General features: G+C 41.1%; 1 protein-coding gene across 4 annotated transcripts in view; it reads left to right on the top strand.

Annotated features, from left to right (window-relative positions):
- plrdgb (PITP-less RdgB-like protein) overlaps window positions 1-16,057 on the top strand; it is a 130,452-nt gene extending 114,395 nt beyond the window's left edge. For all 4 annotated transcript variants that reach the window (XM_067423655.1, XM_067423654.1, XM_067423653.1 and 1 more), the window contains 4 exons: window positions 1,469-1,652; window positions 3,014-3,142; window positions 3,270-3,677; window positions 15,074-16,057. In XM_067423655.1, the coding sequence (XP_067279756.1) occupies window positions 1,469-1,652; window positions 3,014-3,142; window positions 3,270-3,623 (667 nt within the window). In that variant the 3' untranslated portion in view covers window positions 3,624-3,677; window positions 15,074-16,057. The remainder of the gene's footprint in view (window positions 1-1,468; window positions 1,653-3,013; window positions 3,143-3,269; window positions 3,678-15,073) is intronic.
- The last annotated feature ends 7,890 nt before the right edge of the window (window positions 16,058-23,947 follow it).

The following is a 23,947-nucleotide window of genomic DNA, read 5'->3' as shown; positions in this document are numbered from 1 at the left end:
TATGTTAAGAATCACTTATTTTTCCGTGGCGTTTTTCATTCACAAGATTTACATAAGAAGTAGGAGCCAATGATGTTTGAGACTCACATTATGTGATGTCCATGTACTGAACCCTTATTATTTCACTATGGCAAGGTTAATTAAATTTTTCATTCTAGGGCACCTTTAAAATACTAAGATGTCCTTCGACAAAGAGTAGGGGTGTAAACCCGGCATCCTAGCCAAATTGGCCAAATTGGCCTCTGTCCATCATGGCCTTCCAACCATCCTCATATACTGATGGAATCAGGTATATAAAAATATACCTCATATCATCACCAATCCACCAATCAGCTGGTGTGTGGTGGGTCCCCCTTCCATGAAAAGTGCTTTGAGTGTCTAGAAAAGATAGAGAGAAGAACATTTTTTGGAACCTCCTCAACAGGCTCTAAGGGAGCCACAGTAAAGCCTTCCAATACGATGGCCAAATCCCAAGCCAGTGCTCTTGTGCACAGTGCCGCCCTTAGCGTCAGGGTATCATGGAGGCGACAAGTAACCAGTGGGTCTCTCCCCAAAGACATACCACCCAAAGGAGTGTGGTAAGCAGCTATGGAACTCCAGCACTGTACCAACAGGGCAGTTAACTAGGTCCAGCGGGTGCTCTCCACACCATGAACTGAACACTCTCATTTTAGGGTGTACAATTTCTTCATTGAGGGAGCTCTGGATTGAAGTGTGGCCTTGGTCACGTCTGTATCATGGCATCCGACCCCAGAAAAGCTGGATGACTGAGGGGGAACCAAAGTGTACAATGAGAAGTCACTGGTGACGCAAACAGGTCTATATCTGATCGTCCAAAGCTCTCCCATAGGAACTCCAGTTTGTGGTCGAGTCTCAGAGAGAACAATTTCCCCTGGGCCCACAGGAGGATCTGGTGAGCCAGTTTGTATAGGTGAAGTGACCTCATCCCCCTAATGGTTTAGCAAGAGACCACCCGCTGTATTGTCTGTACGGATGAGTACATGATGACACCTCAGGTCTGGAAGGAAGTGTTTGAATGCTAAGAACACCGCCGTCATTTCCCGGTGTTTTATATGCAGAGAGCGATGATGAACCTGCCACAGACCTTGAGCCGAGCAACCACTCATGATTGCCCCCAGCCCGTGAGGGATGCATCCGTTGTTAGCATTAAGAAATCCCAAACTACATATTATATTATATATTATAATTACATACATATTTAAATATTTATTTTGTACATGTTTTATTATTTAGATATTGCATTATATTTGATTAATTATACAGAATACATTTTCTAAAGGGTAAGCACCTCCTTTCACTGATTAAGTTTCTGGACCTATTTTGTACCCTAATAGACATTGTTGGCCTCTGTATAACTATTCATGTATTTGATTATTTCATGTACATGAGTATTTTGATACTCATGTACATGAAGTATCAAACTTCATGTATTTTGATTATTCTCTAGACATTGGCAGGATCTTGGGTATCTGATCATCTACATTACTGGCCGTCCTGACATGCAGAAGCAGAGGGTGGTGTCCTGGCTCTCTCAGCACAACTTCCCTCAGGGCATGGTCTTCTTCTCAGAAGGACTTGTCCACGACCCCTTGCGTCAGAAAACCATTTTTCTGAAGAGTCTGGTGAAAGAGGTCTGCCTCTGCACATAGCAGCAGAACATTTACATTATACATCACAATATGTTACATTAGAAGATGATTTTGTTGGTTTTGAATGTTTGATTTTCAACTTTTCAGATGTTTACAGAGTAGCAAATTGGGGAGTAATGATTAGCCTCATTTTATAAAATTTCAGTCATGACAACTCTCTGGATAGTTTATAGACAATTTAATTAATGTAAATGGAATGCACATTGGTTTGATCTTGGTGGACTACTACTACCCTGCTGCTGCTGGTGGAACTATGGTTGCTGCTGCTGCTGCTGCAGAGCAAGTATGACTTGCTTCTGCTAAATGATCAGAACATATAATTAATGGAAGCATACTGCTGCTGTTGGTAGAGAGAGGGAGACTCCCTCCCATAGCAGATCTAGGCAGGTGGTGCTAGGGAGGTGGAGGGCTAAAATATATTTTTGCATAGCACATACTTAAAAAAGGAACTAGTAATGGATATGTGAAATCGATTGGCTACAGAAGTCACATTAAAATAGCCAATCAGAACACAAATAGAATTTCATGGCTGAACTATTAATCTATTAATGAAATTACCTGTAATCTCAACTTTTAGTTAATTTATATCTCTTTAGAACTCTCAGCTGAAAGTAATGAAAGTTAGAATAGTTAAAAGATTAGTTAACTTAAAAATGAAAATAACCACGTTTTACTCACCCTTAAGCCATCCTAGGAGTATATGACATTTTCTTTCTGATGAACACAATCAGAGTTATATTAATAAATCTCCTGATGCTTCCAAGCATTATAATGCAGTGACCAGGGCTCACGAGTTTGAAGCTCAAAAAAGTGCATCCATCCATTATAAATGTACGCCATATTAAAAAAGATAAAAAGATCCATATTAAAAACTTTATAAAGTAAAATATCTAGCTTCCAGTGGACCACCTTCTGTATTCAACTCAAAAAATGTAACACCTCTTGCAGTTCAGAATGCTTTCACTACGTTGTAGTAAGTTGTAGTAAATACAGAAGGCGGTCTGTTTTAAAGTATGTTTATAAGGGATGGATGCACTTTTTTGAACTTCAAACTCGTGAGCCCTGCTCACTGCCATTATAAAGCTTGGAAGCGTTAGGATGCTTATTATTATAACTCCGATTGTGTTCATCAGAAAGAAGCAAGTCATCATACACCTAGGATGGCTTGAGGGTAAATAAAACATGGGATAATTTTCTTTATAAAGTGAACTTATCCTTTAATTATGTTACAGGATTACTTTCAGATAGCACCGTTGTTGAATTAACGGTGAAGATTGCAGAAAAGGAAGTAACTGGGCACTAAGAAAACAAACCATGCCATACATATTTGTGTTTCCACATAGTGTCACATTAAGATCAGTGCGGCGTATGGCTCTATGAAGGACATGTCTGTGTACAGCACATTGGGACTTGCACCTAATCAGATATACATTGTGGGCAGGCCATCCAAGAAACATCAGCACCAGTGCCAGGTAAAGCTCAGCCATTTTAGTTTACCAGGTTAAGATGTTTTCCTTTTAGTCTGTTATATTAAGTAACAGTACTATATCTCTTCAAGCACAATTTTCCCTTTCTTTGTCTCTTTCTCATCTGTCTTAGTTTCTGAGTGAAGGCTACGCAGCTCATCTGTCCACTCTTGAGTTTGAGCATGGCTCACGCTCCAAAAAGAACCGCATGGTGCTTCGTCAGGGATCTTTTGGCCTTTCCCCCAAAACGGACTTCCTGTCTCCATCCCCGGACTTCCTGTCCTGCAAGCGCACTCCGCTTCTGCGTCGAGCCATGTCTGTTCAGCAGCCATCTCCACCCTCATCATCTGTCTCAACCCCAAAACCTGAGCGTGCTCAGAGCCAGCCTGAATCTCATAAAGATGGACCAGAGATTCGCATCCAGACCGATGATCAAGAGGAAGAGGAGGAAGAAGAAGAGGGGAAGATACAGGATGTTGTACTATAAAGGAACTCCATGAGTTTTGGGGAAAGGTTATGCTAAGGAACCGCATCCCATACAGTAAGAGTACATTAATCTTCAATAATCAGTGATGAGCAGTAATGGACTATATGTAATTTGGATTACATGATTACAAATATTAAGTACTTGTTATTACATTACAAAATATGGATGTATGTATTACATGGATTACATTAGCCATTAGGCAACAACAAGTGATATTATTGTACTAATTATGCATAATGCTAGTTCAGTGATAGTTATCTAATAATCACTAAGGATTATACTAGTTAATTAAGTGATATTAATGTTCCAATCCAATGCCAACTACTAGTAGTTAAAATCTCTTGCTAATTAACTAAATTTCCATTAAGTTGTGAAGGAGTCACTAGTTAAATTGTGACTCAATTGGTAGATAACTAGTTTGTAAAATCAAACAATGACAATTTAAATAACACCAGCACATAACTACGTCATTACCACATACTTAGGAATATTTGTATTTTTCTCAAAATAGCACAGGATTAGAGTTAAAAATAGTTATTTACTAATGGTTTCACACTTTTACACTGATTCGTTGCATAATCCATTAGGACACAAGTTATATTAATATACTAATTAAAAGTAGTTAAGAGATTTTAATGTTTTAAGTAAAGTAAAATGCTTGTAATACTAGTAATAGTTAGCTTTTCTTACTAGTTAAGTAAATTTGTATTGTATTGCAAACTACACTCACCTAAAGGATTATTAGGAACACCTGTTCAATTTCTTATAAATGCAACTGGTAGAAGCATAGGTTACAGGCGGATAGGTTACAACAGCAGAAGACCCCACCGGGTACATTTAAATTTACATTTTTACATTTATGCATTTAGCAGACGCTTTTATCCAAAGCGACTTACAACTCAGGAGAACAGGAAGCGATCCGTCAAGAAGAGGCAACGAAACACAAAAAGTGTCCCAAATACCAAGATTTGTATACCGCTCAGAGTAGCAAAAACCAGAAAAGGGAAGAAGAAAGGAGAAATAGAGGAGGAAAGAGTTTTTTTTTTTTTTAATGTAAGATTAAGTGCTCATGGAAGAGATGAGTTTTTACCTGTCTTTTGAATGAAGCGAGTGATTCTGTCGTTCGAATGGAGGACGGAAGATCGTTCCACCAACCAGGAACAATGAAGAAAAAGTCCTGGAGAGGGATTTCATGCCTCTCTGTGATGGTACCACAAGCCTTCGCTCATTAGCTGAGCGAAGGCTTCTGATGGGGGTGTAGACTCGTAGGAGTGAGTCGAAGTATGCGGGTGCTGAGCTTGTGGAAGATCCATAAGCAAGAGTCAGAGCTTTGAATTTGATCTGGGCAGCGAGTGGTAGCCAATGCAGAGAGATGAATAGAGGTGTGACATGAGCCATTTTGGGCTCATTGAATACAAGGCGTGCCGCAGCGTTCTGGATCATTTGCAGCGGTTCGATTGCACAAGATGGAAGTCCAGCCAGAAGCGCATTGCAATAGTCAAGTCTAGAAATTACCAGGGCTTGGACAAGAAGCTGTGTTGCATGCTCCGTAAGGAATGGTCTGATTTTCCTGATATTGTGCAATGCAAACCTGCATGACCGAGCTGTCTTTGAGATGTGGTCTTTGAAGGACAGCTGGTCATCAAAGATTACTCCAAGATTTCTGACCAACCCTGAAGGAGTAATCAAAGATGAACCTAGCTGGATGGTAAGATTGTGTTGTATGGTGGGATTAGCAGGGAAAACAAGCAGCTCAGTCTTTGCTAGATTGAGCTGCAGGTGATGTTTTTTCATCCATGCCGAGATGTCCGCCAGACAGCTTGAGATTCGTGCAGCTACTGTGGGATCATCTGTTTGAAATGAGAGGTAGAGCTGTGTGTCATCAGCATAGCAATGATATGAGAGGCCATGTGCCTGAATGATGGGTCCCAATGATGTAGTGTAAATGGAGAAGAGGAGAGGTCCAAGCACTGAGCCCTGAGGAACCCCCGTGGTCAGTTGATGTGTTTTGGATACCTCTCCTCTCCAGGCAACCTTAAAGGACCTACCTGTGAGATAGGACTCAAACCAGTGGAGAGGAGTCCCTGTGATGCCCAGTGATGAGAGGGTGGACAGAAGAATCTGATGATTCTCAGTGTTAAAGGCAGCAGATAGATCAAGGAGGATGAGGACTGATGATTTGGATGCAGCTTTAGCCAGCCGCAGGGCTTCAGTAACTGACAATAATGCCGTCTCAGTTGAGTGGCCCTTTTTGAAGCCTGACTGGTTTAAGTCCAGTTGATTAGACTGTGAGAGGAAAGATGAGACCTGGTTGAACACAACTCTTTCAAGTGTTTTCGCAATGAATGGTTGGAGAGAAACAGGTCTGTAGTTCTCTACAAGTGATGTGTCTAATGTGGGTTTTTTAAGCAGTGGGGTTACCCGAGCCTGCTTGAATGTGGTAGGGAAGATGCCGGTGCAGAGAGATGTGTTGATGATGTGTGTGAGTGCTGGTAAGAGTGTAGGGGAGATGGCTTGTAGGAGATGTGAGGGGATGGGATCTAGAGGGCAGGTAGTGGGATGGCTGGAGAGGAGAAGTTTAGATACTTCATCCTCAGTGATTGTAGAGAAGGAGGAGAGAAGATGTTTGGCTGTGGATGTGGCTGATTCAAAAGTGTGTGTGTGTGGAGGTGTGAACTGAGTGCTGATGAGTGTGGTTTTATCTGTGAAAAAATGGGCAAGATCGTCTGCAGATAGAGAGGTGGTGGGAGGTGGTGGAGGGGGACAGAGCAGAGAGTTGAAAGTTCTGAAAAGTGTGCGAGAATCTGAGGTGCTGTTGATTTTGTTGTGAAAATATGAGGATTTAGCTGTATGGACGTCCTGTGAGAAGGAAATGAGCGGAGATTGGTACTTACTCAGGTCAGATAGGTCGTTTGATTTGCGCCATTTTCTCTCTGCTGCCCTAAGTTTAATCCGGTGTTCACGAAGAACATCAGATAACCAAGGGTTAGAGGGAGTACCGCGAGCTGGCCTATAAGACAGAGGGCAGATAGTATCTAGACAAGAGGTTAAAGTGGAACATAAAGTTTCTGTTGCAGTGTTGACATCCATAGAGGAGAATTGTGTGGGTGACGGAAGAGAGGATGACAACGGATGAGAGGTGAGAGGGAGAAAGAGAACGCAGGTTTCGTCTGAAACTAACTGGTAGAGGAAGTGGAAGTGTATGAGTAGTAAGATGTAGATTAAATGTGATGAAGTAATGATCAGAGAAGTGTAAGGGTTTGACCAAAGTGTTTTCTGTAGTGCAGTTGCGTATGTAGACGAGGTCAAGTTGGTTGCCAGATTTGTGTGTGTGTGTGAGGTAGTAAGGAGTTTGAGATCGAATGACGATAGAAGGAAGTGAAAATTTGTAGCATATGGTTTGTCCAGGTGGATGTTGAAATCACCAAGGATTACAAGTGGGCTGCCATCCTCAGGGAATGAGGATAGCAGCACATCTAGTTCCTCAACAAAGGTGCCCAATCGACCTGGAGGGCGGTAAATGACTACAAGATTGATTTTAGCAGGAGCTGTAACTGTAATAGCATGGCATACAAATGAGTTGTTATTACAGAGAGAGGTGTGGGTTGAGTATTTCCAATTGTTTGTGATAAGAAAACCTGTGCCTCCACCTCTGCCAGTGTGGCGAGGGGTGTGTGAGAAAGATAAATTGTTAGAGAGAGCAGCAGGAGTTGCTGAGTCTTCTGGACGGATCCAGGTCTCAGTCAAGGCCAAGATATTCAGATTGGAATGAGTGGCAAAGGCTGGAATGAAGTCAGTTTTGTTTACGGCTGACTGACAATTCCATAGACCCAGAGAAAAGGAGGGAGGAATATTAGTAGAGGAAGGAATAGGATGCAGATAGCAGTGTTGCACTGCCGTCTGCGTCTGATAGTGGAGCGTGGGTTAGAAATAGTGGGTATGTATTGAAAGCACATTGTGAGAAAAGAGAGAAGGAAAAAGAGGACAGAGAAATAAATACTTAAGTGCGTTCTCAGTGTTCGTTCTACGGTGGAGTTGATCGTAGGTAGAGTCGAAAGAAGATGTCTTTACACTCATCGGTCTTCAAAAGAGGCTGCTGAACACGAGGGCTGAACGCTCCCGCTGACGCTACCGCGACAGCGCTGACACGCTTATTAAATACACACTGATCACTACTTGAGTGAGAACAGGTGTGGACGCTTTTATAATTATCCCAAAGATTATAACCACTCATCTCCACTACAAATAGGAAAAAGAGGCTAGAATTTGCACAAGCTCACCAAAATTGGACAGTTGAAGACTGGAAAAATGTTGCCTGGTCTGATGAGTCTCGATTTCTGTTTAGACATTCAGATGGTAGAGTTAGAAATTGGCGTAAACAGAATGAGAACATGGATCCATCATGCCTTGTTATCACAGTACAGGCTGGTGGTGGTGGTGTAATGGTGTGGGGGAGGTTTTCTTTGCACACTTTAGGCCCATTAGTGCCAATTGGGCATCGTTTAAATACCACAGCCTACCTGAGCATTGTTTCTGACCATGTCCATCCCTTTATGACCACCATGTACCCATCCTCTGATGGCTACTTCCAGGAGGATAATGCACCATGTCACAAAGCTCAAATCATTTCAAATTGTTTTCTTGAACATGGCAATAAGTTCACTGTACTAAAATGTCTCCCACAGTCACCAGATCTCAACCCAATAGAGCATCTTTGGGATGTGGTGGAATGGGAGCTTCTTGCCCTGGATGTGCATCCCACAAATCTCCATCAACTGCAAGATGCTATCCTATCAATATGGACCAACATTTCTAAAGAATGCTTTCAGCACCTTGTTGAATCCATGCCACGTAGAATTAAGGCAGTTCTGAAGGCGAAAGGGTGTCAAATCCAGTATTAATATGGTGTTCCTAATAATTAGTGGTGGGCTGTTATCGGCGTTAACGTGAGACTCTTATTGGGCGATAAAAAAAATAACGCAGTTAATCTATTGTCAAAGTTGGGTTTGGAGCTGTGTTTTCCAACCGGGGTGCCGCGGCACTCTGCAGTGCCTTCTGATGTGAGCAGGGGTGCCGTGTAAACGGTGTCAGTACGCACTTGCACCGCGGTTCATCTCACATCTGATGACGCATCTTTAATATGGGTTGTAACTTGAAAATAATGGTTGATGTATTGTTTCTGTCAATGGATACATGTGCTGGCTTCTCAGTGATACACAACAACAGCGATAATAAAAGAAAAATGTGGGCAAAAAAAAAAAAAAAACCTCACACAAAAAGTATGTCAACATGTCCATCTTGATGAGTATCCAAGCAGACATAGTATGCCTTAAGTGAACTTTATACAGTTGAGAAAGACGACGCATATCCCTGTATTAGGACTTAAAGGGGCAGTAACCTTTACTGCTGTCTGTTTAATGTCAAACTAAATATCTGCTCTTGATTGGATAGCTTGTGTAAGTTTAATAAGGATTGATCTTTAATTTAAACAGTGAAATATGCAATTATTTTACATTTGATTACTTTTTTCAATTTCTCTACCTAAAAACTATTGTTAGACCTACCTAAAAAACCTGAAAAGCATTGTTTATTTTATTAGTATCTTTGCTCAATAGTTTTTATTTGTGCTGCTGCTTGTATTTAAGTTATTTGTTCTTATTTTATTTATTTTTATTTGACAGTAGTCCTTTTTTCCCTGAACATAGCAAATACTGAAAACCGTACGGAAACCGTGAACCTAAAACCGTGATACAAACCGAACCGTGAGCAATCTGTACCGTTACACCCCTATGTATGTGAGGGGGTGCCTCCAAATTTTCAAAGGGTGCTCTGACTGAAAAAAGGTTGGGAAACACATTTATTCTTCCAGTCTTGAGTACCACTTAAACGCACCCTTTTTTATCATTCCGATTTAAATATTCAGTGGACTGTTTAAATGAGACGTTATATAAACCGATCATGGGGTTTACATGTGCTGACTTTCAGTCGGAATCATTCTGTGACATGTTCTGACAGTTTGTCTGCCGCTTCAGAAATGTCAACGCTGTCCTCTCCTCTCTAGCAGCTGGAATGAGTTCCCAGTTGCCATAGCAACTCTCAATGGCTACCAGAACTTATACGGTTTTATAAAACCTATTTATTTGTTGTAAACTATAATAATCATCTCAGATTTTATTTTATTTTTTCTGTTTTTCTGCAGTTGTAGTAAAAAGTGCCTTGGACCAACACTGTCAAGATGAGAGGGTGTAGCCAGCCGTGTCTTTCATTAACTACTAACTTGGTTGCTAGTTAGTTAGGAATATCAGACAAAATTAAAATGTTAAGATATACAGCACTAGCACACACTCTAGAGGATGTTGAACTATGGGTGTTTTTTTATCTTGTTTGGCACAGCCAGGCATTGTTAGGCGGAGCTAGTGCGAATAGCCCTTGCTAACAAGGCACGCTATTTGCACTTAGTGTGAATAGACACTCCATATTTTTTTCAAGCACACATTTATTGTTAGACATGTACAATTACTCTTTAGCATTTATGCAATATACTGGAGCCAACCCTGAGAAGGGAGTCCAGAAGATTCCACAATGTTCCTGGACACATCATTTATAGTTTTAACACACGGGAGATCAAATGAAATACAATAAAATACAAAGAAAGAAAGAAAGAAAAAAAGAGAAAAACAAGAAGGAGAAAAAATATAATATAAAAAAACATCACAAAGTAGCATGCCTCATCAAACAAATACTTCTTAAGATGGGTTTTAAACATATTTACAGAGATAGAGGTTCTGTTAGATATACTGGTAAACCATTCCACAAGACTTATTTTGCCACGATCACAACATAAAAGCTGCTTTCTCGGGATCTTGACATTTTTCCCTTGTTTTTTTTTTTGTAGTTTGGAGGTAATAATAGCCATTTGAAGTGCAGTATATATACTGCTGCATCATGGATGAGAGAATTCGCGTCTACTTTGATCAGGGACTCAATGAGGCTGAAATAGCTCTGTCTGTCAGCGATAGAGCACTTCCAAATCAGTGGCTCACACTCGAGAGGAAGGCTACAACTTTATCATCATAGACACTATAGAGACTCTGTGGTCAGTTTCATTTCGAGACACTATGAGGGATCAGGATCGTCTGCACAGGTTCTCATGAAAAAATTAAGATCAATTGCAAAATATCTAATTGTTCTACTGATCCCAGTTTTAGTTGTTTCATTTGTGATCAGTATCACGTTATATAACAATGTCAATAGTTAACTGTCTTTAAAATGTAGTTCACTAGTAACAGAGGTTACCTAGAACTAGTAGTAGACTAGTTGCAGTTTAATTCATTAATACATTAATACACAGTACATTACAGCAAGGCGGTAACCATGTCTTGGACATTGGGAGGGACCAACGCGTAATAAATAAAATAATTAAAGGGATAGTTCACCCAAAAATGAAATTCTGTCATCATTTGCACCCTCAAGTTGTCCCAAACTTGTATGGGTTTTTTTCTCCTGCTAAACACAAAGGAAGATATTTAAAGAATTTTTGTAACCAAGCAGACCTTGGCAGCCATTGACTACCGCATTCTAAGAGCCTCAAACGCACCCAAAGAATATTATAGTTTGATGTGTTGCCGTAGCAACAATATTTTAGATATCAAGAATGCTTTCAGAGGCCTACAGTTGCCATGTTTTGACATTATACTGATAAAGTTTGAAGCAAATTGATTAAAAATAAGAGGGGGATTTCAAAGCATTTTGAAAGAATGCCAGTTAGTGGCAAAATAACTTTGACTCACAATACTAACACCCATGTGATCGACCTTCTACACCGAATACACTGTTGAAGTTTCATCCAAATCAGTTAAAGTTTGCAAGAGTTATAACACATACACCTGTTATATAAGCCTTTTTCACCTTTTCTCGCAATCAATTTGTTTCAACGCCATGGCGAAGCCGTTCAAGATGTGTGGTAGTCAATGGCTGCCGAGATCTGCTTGGTTACAAACAATCTTCCAGATGTCTTCCTTTGTGTACAGCAGAAGAAAGAAATTCATTCAGGTTTGGGACAACTTGAGGCTGAGTAAATGATGAAAGAATTCTCATTTTTGGGGAAACTATCGCTTTAAATTGCTAAAAAGAATTTCATGGAATAAAGAAGAAATAAGAGGTGATGGCTCTGCAGTGAGTAGCCTCTCCATCCTTTTGACATTGACAATTGCTGTTGGACCACTGAACCAGACCAGACTAAAATGGGTAGGGCATTTTCAGTTTGGCCATTTCCAACTATTAGGAGGGAGTTGTCCCCTTCAATGCATTGTTTACAGTCCTGCATTACAGAAGGGATATACCCATCATTTTATAACTTCCTTTTTGGTCACTCGTTTCAAACGCCTCGGACATCAGCTGAGCGCAACTTGTTTCTAATGCCCTACACGGCAGTGACACAATGCTGACATATTCATTGGAGATGTTTCTCAGCTGTTGTCATGGAGACACCTGTTTTGCCATTGATTTGAAAGTGCTCCAATACAAAGCACCATTCATTTCACAAACCTGCATAGATTCACTGATATTTGATGTAGTGCACTGACAAACACTCCTGTGGTGCAGTTACGGAAGCAGATTGTCATTTGGCCCTCATTTGTATTGGAACGCTTAGAGCCAGAGCAGCCCATTGGCTCACAGAAGACCACTGGCTCCCATCTGGGCTGCTGTGACGCACTTGAGTTGCTCTGGATAGCCCAGGTCTCTGCACTCTGTCATGTGTCTGTACACGACAGCCCAGAGGCCCGGGGAACAGCTGTCTTATTGCCAGCTGTGGTTTGGCAAGTGCCAGCATTGTCTTGAACTTTTAGGGAGGAACTTAAATGGTTTCTAGAAAGAGTGATGGACACTGTGAGATTTTCTTCCCCTTAGCTGATGGTTGAGTTGTGTTTCTCTTTCACAGTCTATTGGAGCAAGTAATTGTGTTAGAACGGCACTAAACCAGTGCTCTGAGCAGGGGCGCTTACATATCTTTTCTGAAAGGCTTTGAATAAAATAAGACAGTAAATGATCTTTGACTCTGTTAAATATGGGTCATTAATAGACAATTTGCAATACAAAACCATTCAACTTATGTGTCAATGTTAATTCTGGGTAACACTTTAGTTTAATGTCTAGTTCTCACTATTAATTATCAATCAATAATTCATTATTTTTTTGTTTTTATAGACTCATAACACTTAAAGCAGCATCAAGTGGTTCCACACAACTATATATATATATATTTTTTTTTTTTTTTAAATAACTATTTAGTTATATGAACAAAATAAATGTAATTGATTGTAAAAAAAAATTGTAAGCTGACAACATTTCTTTGAGTAAATACTTACCATTTGAATTTTTCACTGTTACATTTTTATGTATTTATGTCACAAATTTATATCACATTTTTATATGTGCAGTTTACTTAATAATTTTATGTTAAATTTATAAAAAATTATGTTATGTGAACACATTTATCAGTTTAATTTACGTTATTAAATAAACAATTTAAATAAACAACAACATACAAAGCAAACTATAATCTACATTAAGACACTAAGGAATGAGACATTACTGAAAATATGTGCAAACATAAATAAGCATATTTAAATAAATACGTTTTAAGACTAGATTTAAAAGTGTGAAGACTATCGCTGTTACTGAAGCGTATTCCACGGGCAGCATAACTAAAAGTCCTACTTCTCAGACAAATACGTGGTTGGATTGAAAAGACTGATAAAGAGGATCTGAGGTTATGCGCAAGAGTATAGATTTGAAGAAGATCAGAGAGATATGAAGGAGCTATATTTTTCAGAGCCTTGTAGGTAAGAAGCAAGATTTTGAAAGCAATTTGATATATAAAGAAAGCCAATGCAAGTGATGAAGAAATGTACTCTATAGAAGAGGATCTGGAGATCATTTGTGCCACTGAATTCTGGACCAGCTGAAGTTTGTATAATGATTTAGAAGACCAAAGAGAATAGAGTTCCAATAATCTATATGCGATGTAACCAGGACATGTACAAGAGAAACATGCATGTCCTGTTTGTTGTTAAAGAAGTTTTATGTTTCGCAAATGAAAATTGGCGGACTGAATAATTTTGTCACAGACTTTTTCATCTGTGAAGATGGAAACAATATTGACAGGTCAAAAGCCAAAGAGAAACTATCCGATTTTGCCAGATTAGACTTCGTGCCTACAAGAAGAACTTCAGTTTTTATCACTATTAAGTTTAAAGGAACTAGATGAAACAGCTTTTAATTTCAGCTAGACAGCTTGACAGAGTAAGTGGAGGAAAGACCTAATTAGACACGGAAGACGCTGGAAGAAGCTGGGTGTCGTCAGCATAGCAGTGGAAATTAATTCCTTACTTTTTTGAAAATTTGTCCAAAGGGCAGTAAATAAATGATAAAAAGAAGAGGCCCTAAGACTGAGCTTATGGGAACACCAGCAGTACCAATAGCTTAGATCTGACATTTCTGAGTTGCACAAACTAGCATAGTACTAAACCTAACAAATACCTTACTAACTATAAATAGGGAATAATCACTTTATTGAAGTCATAGTTAATCGTGAGAAATTGACTCTAAACTAAAGTGTGACCATATAATCTGTTACTGCTCTAAATAGGATTGTTAAGATATATTTTGAAAATGATTATTTGATTAAAATCAAATAGGTGTAAATAGTTAATAATGGTCTATGCCATGATTTTTTTTGAGTGCAGAAATTTAACCCGTTTCATTTATGTTGGACTGACAAATAAGCATCATATTAAGTTAATTTTTTATTAGTCAAATAGATTGAGTTTTATATGCAATTCAAATACATAAATCTTAAATTTAGGCTTACATATTTTAAGTTTCTCGTCTTTTATAAATTACCCGTTGAATTATTTATACTTGTTGGTATAGAAATGACAGGGCTTTTCAAACTTTTTTTTTAAAGCTACAGACCCTTAAAATAAGAATTATTTTTTAAATATATTTAATGGAAATTGTTTACTTTCGAATGTTATATTTATTTACTACACTGTAAAAAAAATGTTGTTTTTTGTTGGTTTAACTTAAAAAAGTAAGTAACCTGGTTGCCTTAAAATTTGGAGTTTATTGAAATTAAAAATTTGAGTTGATACAATGAAGGAAATTTGTTTAATAAGTAGAAACTCAAAATATTTTTGTATCTGAACCACATAAAAAATTGTATAAATCATGAAAATAGCGCAAGTTTCACTGCGTCATCAGAAATAAAACACACACAGTTACCCAATATGCTTACAAAATCTTTTTTTAATATTTTAATAAAGGTTGTCGAATCTCAAAATTTTTTTCATTGTATTAACTCAAAATTTTAAGGCAACCAGATAACTTTTTCTAAATAAATTTTTACAGTGTATTTACTAATCGCATGTTTCTTTCTCCATCTACAGTACATGCAGACAAATGTAATTATCAAACACATCTCATCTCAAACCAGAAGAGCTGCTCAACCCAGTAGATGGGCTCCATGCTAGATAAGAACAGCTTCGTGAGTGCGCTGCAAGGATTTGCGAAATATCTCCAAAACAAACAATCCCACCGGACTGAGACAAACAACATTTAAAATGTTTGCTGTTATGAAGAGCCCTAGAACAGATGTTCAGATCGGACACGGAACACTTTAACAACCCCCACGTGACTCTTACAGAGGAACATGGAGGTGTCATATAATTGAGACAGAAGTATAGTAGCTTTAGAAAGTAGTGTCAGGGTCATTCTTTATTGAGTATTCTGCTTTGCCAGGAGACTCATTTCATGTGTGGTGAATATTTTCTGCAGACTCCTGTAATGGTCTTTGTGAAGGTAACCATGGACATGAGCACCTGAACCGCATCTATTTATAGCAGTCCTGCAACCTGAGGCATTGTGTTCTCTTGACCCGCTTGTGACCCACACATCCTCCAAATCTCCTGGCAGGCGTTTCTCAGAAGACCCTCTCTTTTCTTGTGTTTTAATCAACTGTGAAGAACAAGGACCTTAGAAGAAAAAACGGACGTCTCCAGGAGCATTTCAACTGCCATGTTTCCTAAACTGTTTTTTTTTTTTTTGACTCCTGACTGCATGTTTTGCTGAACCCAGATTATTTTTGTCTAAACGTATAGTTTTTGTCAAACTTTTGTCATAGTGTTCATCTAAGGTGCAGTATGTGCTAATAGATTATGTGCTGACAGAGTCTTTAAAAGTGCTGCTGTGGTTTGACGTCTTTACACACGTGTTTAGAGAGAATCTCTGGTTCTGTGAATTTGGCCGTGCGGCACAAAACTGTACATAATTGTATAAATGTATTTCATAGACAGTGTTATTCGATGTTATTAAACTATCTGTTGAAATGTGTTGACAACTTTGTATTGTCAGAAAATAAAGCATTAATTTAACTCAGTTTTTTAGAACAGTAATTCCAGTTGGTTATCATGATTTTGCCAAGTAAGACATGATCCTGGATCAACATATTTTATTGATCCTAGTCTTAGGGCTGCACGATATATTGAAATATCACAAAAGTACATTGCGTTAAAAAGAATAAGCGCATTATGCTGCGTAAAAAAACTCTGTCTGACATAAGCCCCTTTCACGCTGCGATTCCGGCAAATACACGGATAATGCGACCCGGCATTTGTTCCCGCGCCGCTATTTGGTCCATTCACACTGCCAGCGAAATACTGTAATATGTGTGCTTTTACACACAACGCTTAACGGTCCTGGGTCGAGTTGACACTTGACATCCGGATGTGACGATAATGGCGAGCGATCTCCGCTTCAGCGTGGATAGTAAGGAGCTCCGTGGTCTTAACTTGTGTCCAGTTTGCGCACATTTCTGCTTGTTTAATTTTAGTTTCTTTTGTATACGAACACTCTCTGCGTTTAAAACACCGACGAGCTCTTCTGGCACTGCAGGGTTGTATTATTGAAAAAACAAGCTCTAGGAGTCGCACGGTAACTACGTACATGTTGCGGCATTAGTTTCGGCTTTTGTCCACACAGCGCTCGTCCTGGGTCGAATACCGCAATATTACTAGGTCCCTGACCCGGGTCGAATTCGGTAATCAATCCCGGGATGTGGTTGCTTGTTCCGGGAATATTGCGGGTCCGACGTGCAGTGTGAAAGGGGCTATACACACAAGTGTGCACAGAAATAGGCCCCATTTACACTGCATGGTTCAAGTGACCCAATTACGATTTTTTCCTCTCATGTAGCACAGATCGGATATGACGTGAACGTGTAAGCAGTAAAAAAACGCATGAATTCCGATATCCTCAGATCGGATTCAGGCCTCACTCATATGTGGTAATGAATCCGATATGATTTGGATGCGTGCATTAGCGCCATGTAAGCGGTCAAATCCGATATTCCCCAGTAAATGCGAGTCGTACGTCATTGAAAAAAGGACGGAGGCGAATGGCGTCAACTCAGGTGGACACAAACTGCGATCCAGTGTTGACAAGTCCGCGGTTTTCATGCGGAATTGGGCTACTTTAACACAGTTTTGAGTTGCAATTGGACGGGTTTTGTTGTGAAAACCTGGCAACCCAACCTGGTCAAGTGCTCCCCTCTTTTTCTCCGCTTTACGAGAGAAATGTTTTGCCGACCTTTAAAGATGTGTGGAACAGTGCAGACAGCAAAACATTGTGCAATCATTTTGTCTGCGTCCATTGCATATCGCGCTGTTTTACTTCCTTTCACCGGTTAAGAACGTCTTGGGCTGTTTTCCCAGTGTGCAGTGTAAATGCAAATATCGGATACGGGTCGCTTTTGAAAAGATGATGTAAGCGGGTCATCAAAAAAATCGGATATAGTCACCAAATCGGAATTGTGCATCAAGACCTGCAGTATAAATGCAGCCTTAAAAGCGTCTCTCGGATAGCGTGCCATCCCGAATTCAGTTCTCTTTCCTGGCTTATTGCACTTGAACAGTCAGATACACACACCAATGCTGTCTCAGCGAATTTTCATGTAAACACAGTCAGTAATGTCTAAGGTAAACAGTTTGCAAAGAAATCGGATGGGTGTCAGGCTCAGTGCTTTAGTCTTAAAGTGACAGCAGCCTAACACTGTAAACCTGCTGCTGTCTGTCAAACAAATAAAAGATAAAGAGAAAACACTCACTGCTCTTAACTGAGTAATTTAGGCCGGCGACACACTGCAAGCACGAGTGTTTCGGCTGCATTGTGTGTCGGTTTTTATTTCGGCTCCCATGTTAACAGGTTACAGCTTGCACACTGCCTGCATGACGCGCGGCTCAAGCTGCGCCGAAAACACATGCATGCTAGAAATAAAACTGATGCGCGACACACAAGCAGGTTGTAACCGTTTCCAGGCAAAATAGAATAGGAAAATATGTTTATGCAATTTTGAATACACACAAATACATGTTAAAATTTTTTGCCTGTTGCTTGAACACATTTTGCAAAACTTCGCTCATTGTGCCAAAACTCTACATGCAAGTAAACATGACACAACACTGGGAAATATACCAAACTGAAACTATCAAAACCTAAATTCTGCTATCAAAACCTAACATTCCTTTGTCAAAATGTAACTCTGATGACAAAATGATACACACGTCCTATGAATACACATTCAGATCAGGGGGAACACACTTGTCTACTTTATATAAAACACTGTAGTCTTTAATTTTCACTGTTTGTATTCAGTTCATCAGTTAGCATTCTGTGAAGCAATGAAACACTTACAGTTTCTGTTCTTTTTTTTTACAACAAAGGTTTTCACAACAACCAAAATGAATACTGAAATGTTACAAATGACATAATACTGTACATCACAGTACTATACTTCACACTACAGTATAATCTCAATAGTACAGTCCTATGTATTGTACTGTGTTACACAAAACTACCATTTTTTGCTAAAGGAGGAGTAGCTAAGTTGCAATACAGTAAAGTGATACGGTACAGTACTGCAAGTACAGATACAGTCTGGGATGGAGAGTCGCTGGGTGCAACAGTGAACCGGCTTAGATGTGGAGGACTCTCTGTCCAGCTTCCCTCACTGTCAGGCCATGACGTACCACATGATCAACCAAAGTTGCTCTAATATCATCTAAAATAGTGTTCTGTGTATAGCCTCTTTCTCTCTCTCTCTCTCTCTCTCTCTCTCTCTCTCTCTCTCTCTCTCTCTCTCTCTCTCTCTCTCTCTCTCTCTCTCTCTCTCTCTCTCTCTCTCTCATAAATGGCTTAACTGAGGCCTATTATTGGTTGGCTGATTGGTGTTAAGTTTTGCAAGTAAATGTCTTCAGGTATGTATTTGAGTAGTTGCAATTGCACGATGTGTATTGTATTTTGGATACATGTGTTTTCCAAATGGCAGCCTGAAATTTCATTTTTGAATGAAGTGTCTTATGTATGAAATTGAGTGTAGTATGCAGGACCAAGTGTGTTGCATAAAGGAATAAGTGAAACTAGAGTGCAAAGCAGTGATTTTGTTTAAGGTGTGGGTACGTGTTTGAGGTATGGTAACAAATGTCTAAGCATGGGTCTAGTGTTCAAGCAATGGGCAAAAACTGTAATTAATGATATTTTGATGTTTGAAAGTCTCTAGGTTAACATAAATGCAGATATAGGCCTAATTGTAACAATAATAATAATAAAAAAACATCATTATCGATTTTGAAATATTCCACCTGTCAATACAGAGTGAAATATTCTGTAGCATAGGCTACCTCCGACGATGTCCTTGCTGTATCAGTAGGTTATATATTTATGTTAAACATGAAGTATAGGTCTGTGTCACCTAGCAGCAGCATGTTTCTGGTGTGCAAAGACATGGAAAATGCCACGCAGCCAGTGTGCTGCCGGTCTTAGCTTTACTATGAATCAAAGTATGTTTAATTAGTGACAACAGTGTTCCCTTTCGAGAGAGGTTCCTCGTATTGCGTATGGGGGAAAACTCATTTTCTCGAGAATATGAAGCAAAACTTTATTAATAAAGGTATCTATGTAAAGCGCAGTGCAGCTGCACGGCCATAGCCCGGCACGAGGAGGGCTCTGATTGGCTGGGCCGCGGCAACTGCAGGAACCTATGGTGAGGTGGCTGAGAGGAGCGAACCAATGGGGGCGCTCCAGAGATTGCCGAAAAAGGGGGCTTATATTAGCATACAGGAGGCTATATAAGACCCTGATTCACCATAGGTGTCAGATTTTTTCTCCTTCAGCGACACCGTCGCTGACCTCCGGAATCAAGCAAACCGCTGTCGAAAATCAACCAGCGGAACATTCCTGCAGCCCTGAGGACGCCAGATTCCCTCCGGGTCTCCGCCTTCAGCCACCTGCGTTCCAGCTGCACCATCCGGCGTTAAATATCCTTTATTCTGTCTATGTTGAGTGTGTGTGTGTGTTGCCGCTGCAACGCCACTTCTAGAGCTTACATGCTTGTTCTATGCGAGGACTCTCTCGTTCCGCCGCGCCGTATAAGCACTGCGGAAAGACAGAGCTCTTCTCACTCTCCCTCTTCTCTCGTTCAGTCATGCTACCGCCGCGGACAAAGAATACTAGAGTGAATAGGCGAACTCGAGCCGAAGCTCTCGTCACTATACCACCGTGCTGAGGAGGCGCCGCGGACAGACGGGGTTTTTCATGTAAACACAGTCAGTAATGTCTAAGGTAAACAGTTTGCAAAGAAATCGGATGGGTGTCAGGCTCAGTGCTTTAGTCTTAAAGTGACAGCAGCCTAACACTTCCAATCCCCTTTATTCAGGCGGCTGGAAAGGTTTTTACACTGTAGACAAAGGTCCACTACACAGTGTGCACCCCTACATAAGCGCTGTTAATTCAGCCTCACAAAATCACAAATAAATCCCGCCGCGGCCGGATTACACCATGTAAAGTCAACTAGCCTTATTGCAGTTAACTAGCCTGTGTTAAACACGCTCGTCTGCACACTAATGCTGTGTGCGTTTACCCCTGTGGACTCGCTCACTTGTTTGCACTGCGGGTATTCTACGTAGGTTGCGCCCACTACACAGTGCGTGCCACTGCACATTGTTTAAAACTACACACAAAAGAGCTTTTCTATGTAGGAAATGTGCCCACTTTACAGTCTGCACTCCTGCACCCAAGCACTTTTCACAAAGCCCACTCTCGCACACACAATATAAATGTGAGGTGCGCGCCCACTGCAAAGCCTGCACCGCCAAAACCTAACACTATCCCCACAGTGTTACAAGCTCAGTGTTACAGCACAAGCAACCGGGTTAACAGGCCCCTATTACTAAGTGGCCCGCCCCTGAATCTAATCCAACCCCTGGCTTCACGAGCCCAGGCCTGGCAGGCCATTCCTGGTATATAATATTGGGTGTTGAACATATAAAACGAGGTTCTCGCTACAGTTTTGCTCGCAGACCCCCGCGATTCAAGCCGTGGTCGAGCCCCCAGTAAGAAGCAGTGTCAGTCACGTGCTTCTCGCTGAGGCATTGAAACTGTTAAAGGAGAGAGCGGCGGAAACAGTACACCCGACGCTAGCGAGTCAGGTTTTTACTGTCGCTAATTCCTGGTCCCGAAAATGGATGGCGGTCTCAGGCCCATTTTCCAGACATCTGAACAAAGCACTTATGACACGCTCGTTTCAAGATGCTGACGGTGAAACAAATCCTCGCGCAAATTCGCCCCGGGGATTGGGTTTTCACAATAGATCTAAAAAACGCATACTTTCACGTTACGATAGCCCCCCCACTACAGGCCATTCTTGAGATTCGCCTTCGAAGGGCAGGCTTATCAGTACAGTCACTGTCATAGACTCAAGACTCAACGAGCGGCTTATGTCATAAGAACCACCACGTCTTGGTAACGTACATAAAATCGCCAGGGCAGCCGAGATCAGACTCTCTTCACTGTATGGCTAAGCATCTCCTTTTATGGGCAGAGCACAATCTGAGCTCCCTAAGGGCGGCTCACGTGCCAGGTATTCTGAATCAGGGTCCGGACATGTTATCCAGAGGACCCATTTCCCCAGGTTTACCTCCTTACACCGGCGAAAGGGAAGATCTGGCATCCCAGTCCCGAGCTGTGGGCCCTCCAAGTATGGCCCATCAACGGGTATCCGGGAACCTCGCTGACAAGTTATGAACACTATTTCGGAAGCTAGAGCCCCCGCTATCTGGCAGCTCTGCTTTGAAGTGGTCAGTGGTTTTCTTATCAGTGTGCTGCGCGAAACATCGACGCACACTCATGCGAACTGGCGGAACTGCTTGCTTTCTCCAAGAGCTAATGGACGCGGGTCGTTCCCCCTCCACGCTCAAAGTATATGTCTCCGCCATAGCAACTAACCACGCTCCGATCGCGGCACATTCACTAGGGAAAAGTGATCTTATTGTGTGTTTTCTTAAAGGGGCCAGGAGATTAAACCCGCCTTGCCCCTACCTCAGCCCTATTTGGGACCTCGCCATGGTTTTAGAAGCCGTGAAGGGTCCCCCCTCCTAACCACTTCAGACCACGAGCTTAAAGCACGTATCACTCAAAACCGTTTTTCTGCTGGCTTTGGCCTCGGTTAAGCGAGTGGGTGGCTTACACGCACTCTCCGTGAGTCCTTCCTGTCTTGAGTTTGGGTCCAGCAACTTCAAGGTTGTGCTCAAACCGAGGCATGGTTTTATACTCAAAGTGCTATCAACCCCTTCAGTATGCAGCTCTTTACATTGCTTCCTTAACCCGCGTCTCAGAGACAATAAGGCAAACCTATTCTGCCCAGTCAGAGCATTGAGATTGTATTTAGAGCGCTCCGCCCCCTTCAGGCAGTCGGATCAGCTCTTCATTGCTTCGGTGGCCGCACCAAAGTTTGTGCTGTCATGAAACAGACTCTCACACTGGATAGTGGATGCAATCCCACTAGCATATAGGTCTAGAACCTAACCTGTCCTACAGGCATTAAAGCCCACTCCACTAGAGGCATGGCCTCGTCTTGGGCTTGGTCATGTGGCACTTCCATGGAAGATATTTGTGCGGCGGCAGGCTGGGCCTCTCCGCCCACTTTTATCAGATTCTACAATTTGGAGGTCCCAGCTTTACAAGCAGTGCTTTTCTCCGTCTAGGGCTCTATCTGCAGCCCTGGCAACACGATTGCTTATTGCTTTCCGCTTATACTCAATCATTCATAGCACCATTACACTCTACCATAGATCCGACTATGTCCGGTCAGGTGTTCAAACGAACCGACTCTTCCGGTTCTTTCACTCTCCTTATGAAGCCCTGTGTCTGTCTCTCTAAAGGTTTTTTGACTCTACCTCATTCAGTTGGGGATTTTGGGTCAGTCAGCACACACAGCGTTTTACATTGTGTTCCCATACGCAATACGAGGAACCTCTCTCGAAAGGGAACGTACTCGGTTACTTTCGTAACCTCGGTTCCGAGAGAGAGGGAACGAGTATTGCGTTCCGTTCCGTGCCGTGTTTGTGCTTCTCAGGTGTCGCTTCAGTCGATTTTAAAACCTGACACCTATGGTGAATCAGGGTCTTATATAGCCTCCTGTATGCTAATATAAGCCCCCTTTTTCGGTGGTCTCTCTGGAGTGCCCCCATTGGTTCGCTCCTCTCAGCCACCTCACCATAGGTTCCTGCAGTTGCCGCGGCCCGGCCAATCAGAGCGCTCCTCGCGCCGGGCTATGGCCGTGCAGCTGCACTGCGCTTTACATAGATACCTTTATTAATAAAGTTTTGCTTCATATTCTCGAGAAAATGAGTTTTTCCCCATACGCAATACTCATTCCCTCTCTCTCAGGGAACCGAGGTTACGAAAGTAACCGAGTATGTTCTATTGTTATATTTGATTATTCAGTTTGGTTATTGTTTCTTATCTGAATGCTACTGTTAAATAGATATGTTATTTTGTATATTTGAATACACACATACAGTTATATATTTAAGAAATATAAAGAATTGTCTATATTTAATATTTTTAATATATAAATATAACAACGTTTTCTTAAATATATACATGGATGTTTATTATATACATAATAATTATACACAGTACACGCACATACATTATGTAAACACAAACTTCTACTTTGGATGCAATAAAAAACAAACAATGCACTGTATATTCTGACACATTTCTATCAGAACCAGCGTTAACTTCTTGAGCAATTTGAGGTGGAGTAGCTCGTCTGTTTGATCAGACCACACGGACCAGCTTTCGCTCCCCATGTACATCACTGAGCCTTGGCCACCCATGACCCTGTTGCCGGTTCACCGCTGTTCCTTCCTTGGACCACTTTTGATAGATGCTGACCAATGCAGACCAGGAACACCCCACAAGAG

Source organism: Pseudorasbora parva, chromosome 18, assembly GCF_024679245.1.
Source record: "Pseudorasbora parva isolate DD20220531a chromosome 18, ASM2467924v1, whole genome shotgun sequence".
NCBI classification, from domain to species: Eukaryota; Metazoa; Chordata; class Actinopteri; order Cypriniformes; family Gobionidae; genus Pseudorasbora; species Pseudorasbora parva.
The sequence above is the reverse complement of the archived record's forward strand: the minus strand, read 5'-3'. Positions and strand labels throughout refer to the sequence as shown.